The sequence below is a fragment of the Rhinichthys klamathensis genome, unplaced genomic scaffold (assembly GCF_029890125.1).
Source record: "Rhinichthys klamathensis goyatoka isolate OS25496 unplaced genomic scaffold, OSU_Roscu_1.1 h1tg000192l_1, whole genome shotgun sequence".
NCBI classification, from domain to species: Eukaryota; Metazoa; Chordata; class Actinopteri; order Cypriniformes; family Leuciscidae; genus Rhinichthys; species Rhinichthys klamathensis.
Window position 1 is genome coordinate 4597755 of NW_026606718.1, and position 14708 is coordinate 4612462.

A 14708-nucleotide genomic window follows, 5' to 3' on the forward strand; every position below is an offset into this window, starting at 1 on the left:
GGCATGCTGGGAGGTTACCTGTTCTCGCAGTAGCTGATCTGCAGGTCCATGTTGACGCGGAAGACAAACATGTTACTTTCCATGCGCACCTCATTCAGCGTGGAGGGCGGAAGCGTGTGCGCCAGGGCAACCAATCCCATTGGCCGATGCAAGGGGCGGGGGGAGCCTGGCACCAGGGCTGGCCGACACCGAATCCGACCTGTCACATGAATCACCTGAATTCACCGGAATTAAATGAGCAGTTCAGTTTATGAAATCATTCAAACACTCATAAAAAGTATTAAATGCTAATATTCTAATCAAACAGTGTTGTTTCTCTCCTCACATTCAGTTTCGCTTTAAATTCGTTTAGGTTTGGTGTTTATAATATATGTTGTTTGAATGCCACTATAATTTTTATTTTATACTTAACATTTTATATTTAACGGTATACAGAACAAGAATAAAAAATATATTCATGAGTTAAGGGGAACTTAAATTTGATTTTAAAATGTGACAAACACCGTTGTGACTTATCTGTACTTTTTTTCTTTTAACAATGCAATTTTGACCCGTGCGACTTTATATATGTAAAATATGGTACAAAAGTCATAGGCTGTGTCCGAAATTGCCCCCTATAAACTTTAATAGGGCACTATTTGAAGGGACACCCATTTGTAGTGGTGTCCGAAACCATAGTGGACGTTATCGAGTGCACTCATTTAATCCAACAATGCACCGCAATAACGAGTGTACAACCGATGTACACTCAACAGCTAGAAAATACCCATAATGCACTGTGAGAGTCGTGCGGCGAATGACTTCCCGGTTCTGACCAAAAGTTGGCGCCGCAGCTGAATCATCCATGCATCCAATTCCTTCTTTTATTGATTATTAAATTGTTTAATTACGTTTTATACATAGTTAGTTACCATAACAGAGTTCAATATAAATGTTTTCATTACTACTGGAGCTTCCAGTTTGCTAAGTTTCAACTGATTATTAAACAGCAAGCACAAACTATGCAAAAGCGGCAGCCCTTCCGGCATTCAGTATCCGAATTCACTCACTCTTTTTCATTCACTCCATCAAGTAGTCTATTTTAGTGGAGTAATGTGGGGAATAGTGAATGAGGGTATAAGGGGCGATTTCAGACAGCCATAGTTTTAAGCAACAGCAGCAGCTCTGGGCATGTGACCAAAAGCACAAATCTTATTGGTTGTCCAGTTTTTCCAGTTTCAAAGTGCGATGGAAAAGATATTAGAACGCCTCTTTGTAAAAAAATCCTCTCGCTTTGATGGGATGCGAATGTTCGCACCATTCTGAACAGACGCATTAACAGTCGTTTATTCCAATTGAGATGTTTAATCGCACTGAATTTTCGCACAAAACATTAGTCTTGGTGTGAACAGGCCTTAAGACTACACAAGAAAATCCTTTTGTTGTACATTTTACAAATGTAACATGTTCCACATGAAGGACTCACTTTATAGCCTGAGGATTTAACATGGAGGCCACGCTTGGTGAGGGTGGATTTCATCCGGATGAAGAAGCCACGTTCTGAAAACTCTCTAACTGGAGAACAGGGGCTGGATGGAGCTACAGGGGAAAACACACAACACAAAGATGAACCTTTGAACAATATTTCACAGTCCACAGATCTGATATGACAACAACAATTAGCAGCTGGACAGCCAGCACACTCTCATGTCAAATCCTAACTAGTCTATGTTTTGGCGAATTTGTTTTCATTTTTACGATCTTATTTGTACGACCTGCTTATGCTCCAGTGAGGGTTAAAGTGTTAGTTCACCCAAATATGAAAATTGTAATCATGTACTCACCCTCATGTCATTCCAAACCTGTAAGACTTTCATTCATCTTCAGAACACAAATAAAGATCTTTTTAATGAAATCTGAGAGCTTTCTGTCCCTCCATTGACAGCTACGCAACTAATATTTTGAAGCTTCAAAAAGCTCATAGATCGTAAAACTAATCCATATGAATTGAGTGGTTTAGTCCAAATTTTCTGAAGAGACTCGATCGCTTTATAAGATGAACAGGTTTAATTTAGTCTTTTTTTCACATATAAACATTGATCAGCAAACATAAAGAGAAGCGCAACCGAACATTCTTGACGCGCGAGAATGAACCTCATTGGTTCTTGCTGAAGCTCAAACGTGCTGCGTAACACGAGAATGAACCTCATTGGTTCTCGCACTTCTAAGCAAACATGCTGCCGTTTACCACAACTGATGTGCGAGTTGATGAATATTTATATGTGACTGAAAGCCTAAATTAAATCTGTTCATCATATAAAGCAATTGATTCTCTTCAGAAAGTGACTAAACCGCTCAATTCATATGGGTTAGTTTAACGATCTCTTTATGAACTTTTTGAAGCGTCAAAGTGGTAGTTGCGTAGCTGTCAATGGAGGGACAGGAAACTCTCAGATTTCATTAAAAAGATCTTTATTTGTGTACTGAAGATGAACGAAAGTCTTACAGGTTTGGAACGACATGAGGGTGAGAAATTAATGACATCATTTTTGGATGAACTAACCCTTTTAAGGTTAGGGGTGGACCTTCATGATTAGTTTTTTTTTTCTTCTATTTAAAAAATGTATATTTTTAGTGTTAAAATAACTCAATTCGTACAAATTTATATGAATTTGCCAAAACATAATCAGTTATGTTTTTTCATGAGTTCATCTTGGTGAAGCTCAGAACAACCAATGTTGATAAATATGCAGGAAAGAACTATAATTTTATTTTTTCCTGTGGTCCACTTATAATGTTTGTCAAGGTTTTTAGCACCCAAAGCAGTGATATTTTAGTTTTTCATGGTCCTTTTCCACCCTCTCTCTGACCCTTAGAATTAAATAAGTGTTTTTTGCTGCTACGCTTTAAGCCTTCTATGCAAATACCCTCTTGACAATGAGAAACAGCACTCTGCTGCAGAACAGCTGGTCTTCTACCCAGGATCAGCACAAGATCTGATGGGTTTTGGTGTGCCAACACTGAATAGTGTATGTGGGTGATCATGTGTTAAAATGTATGTATCTTATTGACGACAAAAAGTTACTGCTGCGCATTTTTCATTGCATGATTTGAGTTCTGAAAGTTACCGTATACTTTAAGAGTCTCCATAAATGCCAAACTATTGAGGAAAAATGTAAGTTAAATAAAGCTAGACCTCTAAAGGAGGGTTACCTGGTTCTGGAGTGCCAGCCAGTGAGGATGCGGAGGCGGAGCTTGAAGCACTCTCATGGGACGTTTGACAGCCTGCCTCGGCTCGGAGGTGTGGCCTAATGCCAAGACGTTCTGCCATCTCGACATGATCCGCAGGGTGGATGTAATCGAACACGCTACTGCCAGTCAACTCCACCTGAGCAGGCAGATACACACGTACATACACATGCACACAGATCAATACAGAGTAACATTCATTTAAGAAACATGACATAGATCACAACATATTGGCTAACAACCAATAAGACCTTGAAAAAAAGAAAAAAGATCGTCTATAGCTATTCCTACATATGTAATGCGCAAGTATAAAGCACACACATATTCCTAAACCCTTACACTGGGGAAGCAAACATCAGAGAGAGATAAAAGCAACGCTACACATAAAACATTAATTATAGTGTACCATAACCTCGAATGAATATTCTACCTGGTGCATTTTACAGAACATATAAGAAACTCAAAACTGGCGAGCTTCATAAAACTTAAATCACCAACCATGAATAGACTTAATGTTATAAAAATGAACAAAAGAAAAACCTACAAATCATTCTTAAAGGAATAGTTGAGAGACAAAAAAAAAAAGAAGTTCTGTCATCATTTATTCACCCTCATGTCATTCAAATCCGTTTTCCTTCTCCCGTGGAACACAAAAGCATGTCCAAGCTGCTCTTTACCATGCAAATAAAAGTGGAAAAGGGAACAAGATGGTCAAGATCTTTTTGACTCCAAGGCCCCCCATTGTTCACTACAATATTTAAGGGCCCAACATTCCTAATTTACAGAATAATTTTTCATTCCCTTTGACGCGTACGATCACACCGGTGTGATCAGTCTTGGCTGGTCCCTGGAGCGTACGATCACACCGGTGTGATTAGAACGGTCAGTGCATCACGTGATCAACTGCTAAATTCAAACGTGCTTTCGCGCGTTGGCTGGCGCTGAGCCAGAGACAGACGCACTCAGTGCTGTCATATATCACAACTATTGAGTATTTTAAACCACATAATGTTTATTTTAGGTTTCAGACATTTAAATACACATAAGTACTAGCAAAACAGTGATTTTGAATTAGTAAAATAGACACTGATGTCTATGGAAACGGCAACAATAATCATTTCCATTATAATAAGACAAAACGTTTTATTCATATCAGATACACATTGTGTAAGTAGCTTTACATTTTACCCTATTCTTCTCCTAGTTCACCGGCCACTTACTTTCATGTATTTCGTGAGAAACAACAGGTCCGATTCTCTGAACTGTGAAACAAACTAACATGGCGCCGCCCATCGTGCATACAGCTCAACTAACGCGATCGTTATAAATATGTTTAAACAACAAAACACATCCACTTGCACATATTTGACAATCGGAATATCAGTGTGTCATGCTGTAGCTAATACATTTGTGAATATTTTGAATAGAAAAGGAAAAAAGACATAAAAGCAGATCATCACTCATTCAGCTCTGTGTTGTGATTGCGCTGTGTCACGTGACAAGAAATGACGCGTCACCATGGAAACATTAAAGTGACAGGTTCTAAATAACGGTCGCCTTGAAAAACTCACGCTGGGGGGTCAGTTAGAATATTTTAAACTTACGTGTGAAAGGGTTAAGCTTCCCACTCTTTTTAAAACAACGAATTTGCACAGCTCTTCCAGTTGTTCATGATTTAATGGATAACATCTAAGGATGAGGATTTTAAAATATACCTTTAGTCAATTTCTACATGCTAAAATGCTTAGAGTTTGACTTAACTCGAAAAATAAATATTCATTATAAAAATGCCCATGGATTTTTAAGATTGTATTAATTCACCAGGTCTAGAAATCACACTTTTAAAATTAGGCTACATAATATATCCATTATCCAGGTTTTCCAAGAAAGTAGGAATCCTGGCTCTTCAAAGAAAAACTAAGAAATATCTTGATTTGTATTTGCTTTAACTTATTTCAATGCCTCTCTTTTTCCATTGGACTTTTTGAACCATCTTGGTCCCCTTTCAACTTTTGCTAGCATGTTAAAGAGCAGCTTGGACATGCTTTTGTGTTCCACAGAAAGAGGAAAATGGATTTGAATCACTATATCATTTAATTTCTATAACATTGTTAAATCTATACATGGTTGGTGTCTTAAGTTTTATGAAGCTCAACTGTTTTGAGTTTCTTATACAATTTGTAAAAAGCAGCAGGTAGAATAAATTACATTTTTTTAAATCAAGTTATTTAGAGGCACGCTTTGGAAGTTTGCTGAGGCCCCCTAGTTGAGAATCACTGTCCTATACTACATAATGTGATTTTTTAATTATTATTATTGCAAGCATGAAGAAGATTTGACAGCAGTGACAGAAAAAAAAAATGTATATGAATTTATTTAAAATGTTTAAAAAACATTTATTTTAAATGTAAGGCTTTAGAAGAATATAGGAAGGATTATATGGACTTCTGTTACTTTTGGGGGGGGGGGGACCTTTCTTTGTTTAAAAAAAGAGCAGCCTGGACATTCTGCAAAACAGATCATTTTGTGTTGCACAAAAGAAAATGGCATACAAGATTGGATTCAGAAGATGAGTACAAGATAACAGTTTTTTACAGTATTCCTTTAACACCTTACTTAACTAGTAAGGGTTAAAAATTGTGTAATTTGCATTTCTGCGACTCCTGGATCTATTAAAAAAAGTCATCTGTGTGGGTCAGATTTCATTCTACAGTATCCTGATAAAAGGCCGGTTTCTCCCTCACACCCTTGTCTGTGGGACACAGCCATTTATTATGGGATTAGATCCATTTACGGAGGGATTTTAAAGGATTTTCCGCTGGCCGTCAAGGACACTAATGTGTGTGTGCAAGGCAGGTTGCATGCAAACAGAGGGAAGAGCAGAAAGGAGACGGTGGATGAAAAGCGGGGCTGTGTAATTGGGGATCAGTTGAGGGATGAATTGAGAAGAGTCTGGGGTTTTAAGCCTGTGTCGGCTAATTGAGAGGTAAAGGTGGAGGTAAATCCAGCAGACAGGTGGTCTGGCTTGGAGAACTTAATCTGGTCCACAATGCCTTGGAGAGGGTTGTTTAGCTTGTTGGAGTGGCGCTGATGGGATCTCAGATTTTTGGAAGCAAGTAGACACCAAAGGTGCATGAGGGAGCTTTTGGGAAATCTCAGTTAAAATGATCCACTGGAGGACACTGGGTCTGTAAGAATGAATGTAACTGTGGAAAAAGCATGCACTATAGATTATAGCGGGACTAGAATAGCATTGCCAAGTCTTATTTACTGCAATTAATCTGGTCATTTGGACAATTAGTTTCAAGGAACCAGTTTTTTAAAAACACTTTCACTGTCAACACTGTCCCAAAATTCTCTTGAATTTAACCTGCAATATTCATTGATACAGTCGTGCTCAGAATTAATGGTACCCCTGGTAAATATGATCAAAACTGGCTGTAAAAAATAAATCTGCATAGTTTATCCTTCTGATCTTTCCGTCAAAAAATGGCCAAAAATCTGAAAAAAGTGAAGTAAAATAATTGAAAGTGGGGGGGAAAATCACATTATGAAATAAATGTTTTTCTCCAAAACACGTTGGCCACAATTATTGGTACCCCTAGAATTTTTTACGCGTAAAATATCTCTGAAGTATATTCCCATTAATATTTACCTTTTTAAGCACACCAGGAGGACTAGGAACATGAAATTGTCCAGCCATGACTTCTTGTTTCACAGGAGTTTAAATATGAGGAAACACTGAGGCCAAATTCCCTTAATCATCCACTACAATGAGTAAAACCAAAGAATATAGTGTAATATGTGCAGCAAAAGATTTTTGAGCATCAAAAAAAAAAGAAAGTGGCTGTAAGAAAATAGCTAAAGAGTTGAAAATCCCCATTTTGACCATCAGGGCAATAATTAGGAAGTTCCAATCAACTAAAGACGTTACGAATCTGCCAGGAAGAGGACGCGTGTCTATATTGTCTTAATGCACTGTGAGGAGGAAAGTTTGAGTGGCCAAAGACTCTTCAAGGATCACAGATGGAGAATTGCAGAGATTAGTTGAGTCTTGGGGGTCAGAAAGCCTATTAAAAAAAAAAAAAAATCAAACAACCCCTACATCACCACATGTTGTTTGGGAGGGTTTCGAGAAAAATCCTCCTCGCTCATCCAAGAACAAACTCCAGCAAATTCAGTTGTCAGACACGACTGGAACTTCAAACGGCACAGGCTTCTGTGGTCAGATGAAGCTAAAAAAAGAGCTTTTTGGCAGCAAACACGCTAGATGGGTTTGGTGCACACAAGGATAAAAAGTACCCCATGTGTACAATTTAATAAACCGTAGGATCTTTAATGCTGTGGGCATATTTTTCTGCTGGAGGTCCTGGACTTCTTGTTCAGATACATGGCATCGTGGATTCTATCAAATATCAACAGATAAAAAATCAAAACCTGACGCCTTCTGCTAGAAATCTTATAATGGGCCGTGGTTGGATCTTCCATCAGGACAACGATCCAAAACAAACATCAAAATCAACACAAAAATTTGTTATAGAGCACAAAATGAAGCTTTTGCCATGACGGCCCCAGTTCCCTGGCCTGACCTGATGAGTGGAGTGAACTGAAGAAAAGCAGCACCACTAACATGGATCTGGGAATCTGCAGGATCTGGAGAGATTCTGTATGGAGGAATGGTCTCTGATCTCTTGTCAGATTTTCTCCAAACTCATCAGGCATTATAGGAGAAAATTCAGAGCTGTTATCTTGTCAAAAGGAGATCGCAAAAAGTATAAAAGGGTGCCAATAAGTGTGGCCAACGTGTTTTGGAGAAAAACATTTATTTCATAATGTGATTTCCCGCCCACTTTCAATTCTTTTACTTCACTGAAAGGTTAGATTTTTGGCAATTTTTTTAATGAAAGATCAAAAGGATAAACGACGCAGATTTATTTTTTACAGCCAGTTTTGATCATATTTACCAGGGGTGCCATTAATTCTGAGCACGACTGTATATTTCTTTTTATATATAAAAACATTGTCCATCTTACTGAGATTTTATTTTATTTCAAAATGTATCTTTTAATTTGAATTCATTTAAAATGGCCCATGGTATCCATTTCATTGCATTTTTAAGAGGTTATGTCATGTCAAAACAGTGAAGCTTGAAAAAGTAAATCTCAAGACACCTGCATTATATTCCATTTTGTTGCTCTCCATCTTGCTGTTTTTGAAAACAAAAACACGTCCTGTGTGAACGGCTCCTTGCTTATTCTGTGCTGTTGCCTGTGTGGTGGCCTGTAGTAGCGTGTCAGGGGCCGCTCACTGGACACGTTCTTGCATTCAAAATCAGCTAGATGCAGAGAAATGGACTAGAATGCATGTGACTTTTAAGCGTAACTGTGTTTATCTTGACACAGTCGTGCTCATGGTACAACACAGAAATATATATAATAATAATAATAATAATATGTAAAAATATAATATATAAAACGTCATAGATCTGAAGGGATTGAAGACTGATGCAGAGATGGCTTTTTCTGCTGAACAGGTAAGACATTTCAGGGGCTCAATAGGTAGCTAGATAACTTGCAATGTGTGATCTGATCTGACTGAGCAGTTAGATCTAAACGTCAGTAAAGTGCTTTATTTTAAAACATTTACGTTTTCATTTGGTCAGAACAATTGCGGCAGATGTATTACTTGCTTGTCCAGATGACATTTTCTAATGATATATGGCAAGTAGGACGCACTTATTGTCATGTCGATGTACTGTACAATGACCAGATTTGCCAGGTCTGCGCAACAAAACTAGCCCAATGGCCAATCAAAAATAGCCCAAAAATCAACCAGCGGCAAGGAAGCCCAACTCCAGATCAAAACACGTGAAGAAGCAGAAACAAGCGATAGCATATGCAGATGCATATGTAAAATAATGCAATCATCAACATTAAACAGCCTATAAATCAAAACGGCAAAACAATGTTACTGAATGAAGTGTCGACCCAGGATGAGATATAGGACTGTTTAAGCTTTGAGGGTGTTGATAGACTCGATCTACTCCATCAGTTTTGATTATCGTTCTGAATACAATCTAGACGTGGTCTATGATTTTCTCAGCTTTTTGCTCAAAATGTTCCTTTTTTATGAAACTTACCCACATTCAAGTGTTGATAAAAAAGAACCCATGAAGCTAGAATAAAACAGGGCTTTTTTTTGTTAATAAGAAGAGGCTCTTTCTTTTGATATATTGCATGTTTTGATATTCATACAACAAAATATTCTGGGGGCCATTAAACTTGTGAAAATGATCAAAATGCTGGCGGGGAAAGAGTTAATATATATATATATATATATATATATATATGTGTGTGTGTGTGTGTGTGTGTGTGTGTGTGTGTGTGTGTGTGTGTGTGTGTGTATTTTTTATATAGATCCTTATATTTGATCATTTCATAATTACCTGTATAAAATTAACATCCTAACAACCATAACAAGAACCCAAAAGAATTTGTTTGAAAATCAGACATCAGTAGAAAGGCTCCTCAAAGAACCAGAGGGATGTTGAAAGAGGAATGAGAAATAGAAGAAGTGAGAAAAGGTTGTTGGTAAGTGTTAAGAAGAGGGTTAAGAAGAGAGAGAGGGAGAGAGAGAGAGAGAGAGTGGGAAAGAGCAAGAGAAAAGACATGATATAAATAATAGCTGGGATTTAATATGTATGAGGCGTCCGGGCAGTTGTCCACAACACTCTCTCAGTCTGCTCCTGACTGATGGGAGAGGAGCAAGAGAAGAGGACGAGGAGGAGGAAGAGATGGGGAGGAGGCAAGGTGATGGGTCTGCATACTAATCAGCCTAGGATCAATTTCCCACCCCATACGCCCCTCAATATTTCCCAGATGCTGTGGCTCTGGCCGTGGAGAGGAGACGAGAGGCTAAGCTCCTAGACCTCCATCTAGGCCTGAAGCTTTGGCTTCTGTAGGGCAAGCAGTCTGGAGGCAGGCGTATCATACCGCTTTCAAGGTTCCTGACCCTGGTAATCCGCCTAAGGAACCCTACTGTCTTTTCAAGAGGTCACAAGGATTAACCAGAATGGATGGCTCTATCTATGATGGCGTGTCATGACCTCTGACACAAGGTAACAAGTGGGGTCTTGTGCTTACAGTTAATGTATTTCCTCCTGTGTTGACCTTTAGAGACCCAGACAGAGGCCGGTGTGAAGGACCGTGGCCGTGTAAACTCGACCAGACAACAATAGAGTGCTGCAGTGATGGCATATTTTTGTAGACCAACCTGGAAGTTAGCATCACACTGGTTCCCTCGACAGCAACCCAATAGGATTTTTCTATTGCTTTAGGATTATCGCAAAAAAAGAAGCTCTGTGATCAACAAAAGTTTATGATACTGACACGTTTTGTCCATCAAGACAATTTTCGCAAATGAATTCTAAATAATAATATACGCACATCCAAAAACTTTAAGCAGGTGCATGATCAGATAAAGAACTACACTAAAGAATCAACAAAAATCCTTTTGCCAACATTGCCACTGCTGCTCCCAAAAATCAATTTAATAAAATATATACAAATTAAGCCTAAATACAACTGCCAGAAATAAGGCTTAAGACTATAAACAAACTATACCGCGGTTGCTCGACTTCAACGTCAATACCACTAAGCTTCCGACAACTCTTTCAGTCTCTATTTAAAAAAAAAATATATATATAAAAACACATTTTCACTAAAAGTTTGAGCAGTAATAGTTTGCAAGAGTGCAGACTAGTGAGTAGATAAGTTTACCTGTTTGGCTGATGGCATTTAATGTCTCAAACACTTGTTAGCAACCACCTTTTTTAAGACACGTAAAAGCACACTTGACTGAATTGATGTTTCTCGTGATTTTAAACACCTTTTGACCTTATGCTTACATTTTTTTTTACATTTTGAATACGTTTAAAAACAGCTGTTGCATTTTACCGTGCATCACTGGTCAATCTATCAATTAGAGTAACAAATCAACAATTCCTTATTTTATTTTTAGTCCTTAATACACTAAAGGAGGCTGTACTGTACCAACTACCTCAGAGGGGACTAAATGCCGCTAGGTGGAACAAACTGTAATTTGCACTACTGTCTGGTCAGAATAAATGAAAAGTTCTGACTGGGACCAGTGCAAGGGAGGACATTACACCAATCCTGGAAAAATTGCACTGGCTTCCTGTTAGTTCTCGTATTGATTTTAAAATTCTCATGCTCACCTATAAGGCCTTGAATAACTTGGCCCCTCAATATTTGTGTGAGCTCTTAACCCCCTACAGTCCTACACGTGCTTTACGATCTTCTGAAGCTGGTCTTTTAACTGTCCAAACAACACGGCTAAAAACTATGGGTGATCGGGCTTTTTCTTCTTTGGCTCCTAAATTGTGGAATTCCCTGCCCTCTGAGATTAGGAATGCAGTATCCCTTAGAGTTTTTAAATCGTCCCTTAAAACTTACTTTTTTAGGGTGGCTTTTATGTGATTCGTGTGATTGCTGTGTTTGTTATTATATCGGCCTTCTATTTTTATTGCTTGTTTAGTTTTTACTGCCTAGACTGTTGTGTATCTTTCTAATTTCATTATTTTTATGTGCTTTGAGAATGCTACTTTTAAAGGCACTATATAAAATAAAGTTTATTATTATTATTATTAAAAGATTTTTCCTGTTGTACTGAACTCGTATCGAACCGTGACCCCAAAAACCGTGACTTCGGTATTCCGTCACACCCCTACTATATACATTACTTTTGTCTGCTATGTATTTTTTATGCGTTTTACATCGATAGCTATCGTCAAAGAGTTGCATGTCTTGTGCGCTTCATGTAAGTATCACATTGTAGTACTAGTATTTTGTGTGGCATTGGTTTTTTTTTTTTCTGTGAACTGTTCCAAAATAAGTCATGTATGAATTAATTTTTTCAATTTGGACGCTGCCTAAAGGTGTGAGGCTGAAAGTTTCAGATGCATTCGGTGTGTTGACCAACAGAAAACTGCTTGGTTTAAAAGAGACTTCTGTGTGAGCTGTGCTTCATACATCGCTACACTGTTGACATTAGACAATGGACCTTTTTTTGCCTGTGAAATTTCACTAAAAATATGCTAATGTGATGCACCTTTAGAAGGTAGTTCCTTGTAAGCAGTGAGCATTGAAAACTATGCCTCCTGCTTGTGCAGGTATTCAGGAATCAGAATTCGTCAATAATGAAACAGCAAGACGCCCATAAAAGGGTTGACCACTCACAATTCCACTTGTTTTCCTCAACCAACCAAACTCATTCACATCTATTTTCCCTCCTAAACTCACTATCTGTCTTCCCATCCCCCCTCAGACCCATCCGAAAGTGTGTTTGTGTGTGTGTATTCTTTTTTGCCACACAATCAATGGGGCTTTTAAGATGTCTATCGATTTGTTCCCGAGACAGACCCCGGCTCGCTGGAGCGACGCTTTGATTGCTGTGCGAGTAATTACTGTTATTATTTATGCATCTGGGTGAAATGGCAGGACTTAACATTCCCTGTACAAGAGGCCACAGGCAATCAACAGAGAGAAAGCACCTGGAGAGGCGAGAGAGAGGAAGAGAGCGGGAGAAATGAGCACAGGGACACAGGGAAATTCACAATACGCAAAAAACACAACCATAGATGAACACAGATGAAAGTATATCGCTGGGGTTTAATAGCATAAACTAGGGCTGTCAACCGATTTCCGTTTTCAATCGAATTAGTTACACAATAGTTATAACAATAACTGCATATTCAATATTTGTCCAAGTTAGATGCATATTGATCTTTCACACAAAAAGCGCCTCATCTATTTTTACAAAAAAACAATACTAAAATGTATTATGTATATTCATTTTTAAAGTCCCCCTGCAGTCAATAATTGTATCCCTTAAAACTAATCTTCGATAATCAAAATGACATGGCTTAAAATAGCTTGAATGCAACTCTTGTACCCTTGCTTCATATAGTACATGGATCAATGAATATGCATATTAGTCCCCGCCTCCGCTCAAAGCAGCTCAGAATACCTGATCCACTCGGTCTGTTGTACCGACACAAAGTGCCAAGTGGAAATATTGGTTTGATTCAGCCGTATATGTTTGAACAAGAAGCTGATTCAGAAGAAGAAATGGAAGAGTGAATTATACAGACTCGTCTGTAAGTCGATGTATCAGAATGTTAATGTGTTTTATGTATTGCTCTATACGTCGGACACATAACGGTAATTGACATGATTAGCCTTTGGCTTGACTACATTATGAAACAGCTAAAAGTGTGTTGCTAATGTTACACAAACCATGTTCCCGTTCGCCATCTCAGAATCAATCAGCTGCCTTCTAAAAATCAGCATCCTTAAAATGCTTTGAACAACTGAACGTCGGTGGAGAAAAGCATGTAGTTCATCATAACATCGAAATATACATCTTATATATAATTCACCTGCTATATTGCTAAATGTACCCGATTTGTCCCTTCTTAAAGATGTTCTTGTGCTCACTGTGGAAAAGCCCCACTCCGCACGTTGACGAGATTAATTACATGTTTGTGGCGGTAGGAAACAATGTTTTTGAGACTGTCTTTGGTCCACTGCTGTTTTAAGGAGAAAATACTCAGCAATGGTGTTGACTTATGAATTTGCACATGGTTTGTCTTTTAAAGGCGTTTGGAGGCCCTGAGGATGGTCTTGTGACCGAAAGCTTGGCGATTAAAATTGCTTTAAAGGATTCAAGTGTGCAGACAGTTTATTTATTTTCACATGGTTTGTCTTAAAAGCATTTTTTTTTAAAACCCACATAGACATAAACGACATTGAAGTGTTACCAAAATAATTAGTTGCACTAAATGAACACATTAAATGAACAGCCCAAGCATAAAGAACGCTACAATGTGTAAGCATTTCCGTCTCACCTGTGAAAGGCCAAGGTAGATGGACACAGTCTCTGAGATATACAGAAATCTGCCTTCTTGACTGACCACGAACACAAATCCATCCAGAGACTGCAAAGAGAAAAACACATCTGTAGCTGAAACTTTACATGTACTTTAGTATGTTACTCAACACATCAAAATAAGTGTACTTCTTTAAAGCCTGACAAAAGATTATTCAAACATTTAAAATGTACTATAAAACTTAATTTGACATTATTACACAGTGCACTCAAGTGTGTTAAGTCATGAAAATGTACTCTAAGTACACTTAAGTGAACTTATTTTATTAATATTGTATTATCTGCATTTATAGATTTTCAAAAAAAAAAATGCTTTTAAGATTTGAAGTACACTATAAGTCCACATGCAATACAATTAAGCAAACTACTTTTTCACAAGGATTGACTGTCCTACCTAAAAGTAAGTTTTGCACAACACTACACAATCACAGCCAGTCAGAATATCTGATGTTTAATATGAAATCAATCAAGTTGAAATGACTTTCTTCTTCAGCTGATGTCATCAGACCCAC

The 14708-nt window shown here is 38.0% G+C and overlaps 1 protein-coding gene across 3 annotated transcripts in view; it reads right to left on the reverse strand.

The window, feature by feature from the left end:
- npas1 (neuronal PAS domain protein 1) overlaps positions 1–14708 on the reverse strand; it is an 84961-nt gene that overhangs the window by 4996 nt on the left and 65257 nt on the right. For all 3 annotated transcript variants that reach the window (XM_056262508.1, XM_056262507.1, XM_056262509.1), the window contains 4 exons: positions 14156–14245; positions 3193–3367; positions 1466–1578; positions 19–215 (listed from right to left, as the gene is read on the reverse strand). In XM_056262508.1, the coding sequence (XP_056118483.1) occupies positions 19–215; positions 1466–1578; positions 3193–3367; positions 14156–14245 (575 nt within the window). The remainder of the gene's footprint in view (positions 1–18; positions 216–1465; positions 1579–3192; positions 3368–14155; positions 14246–14708) is intronic.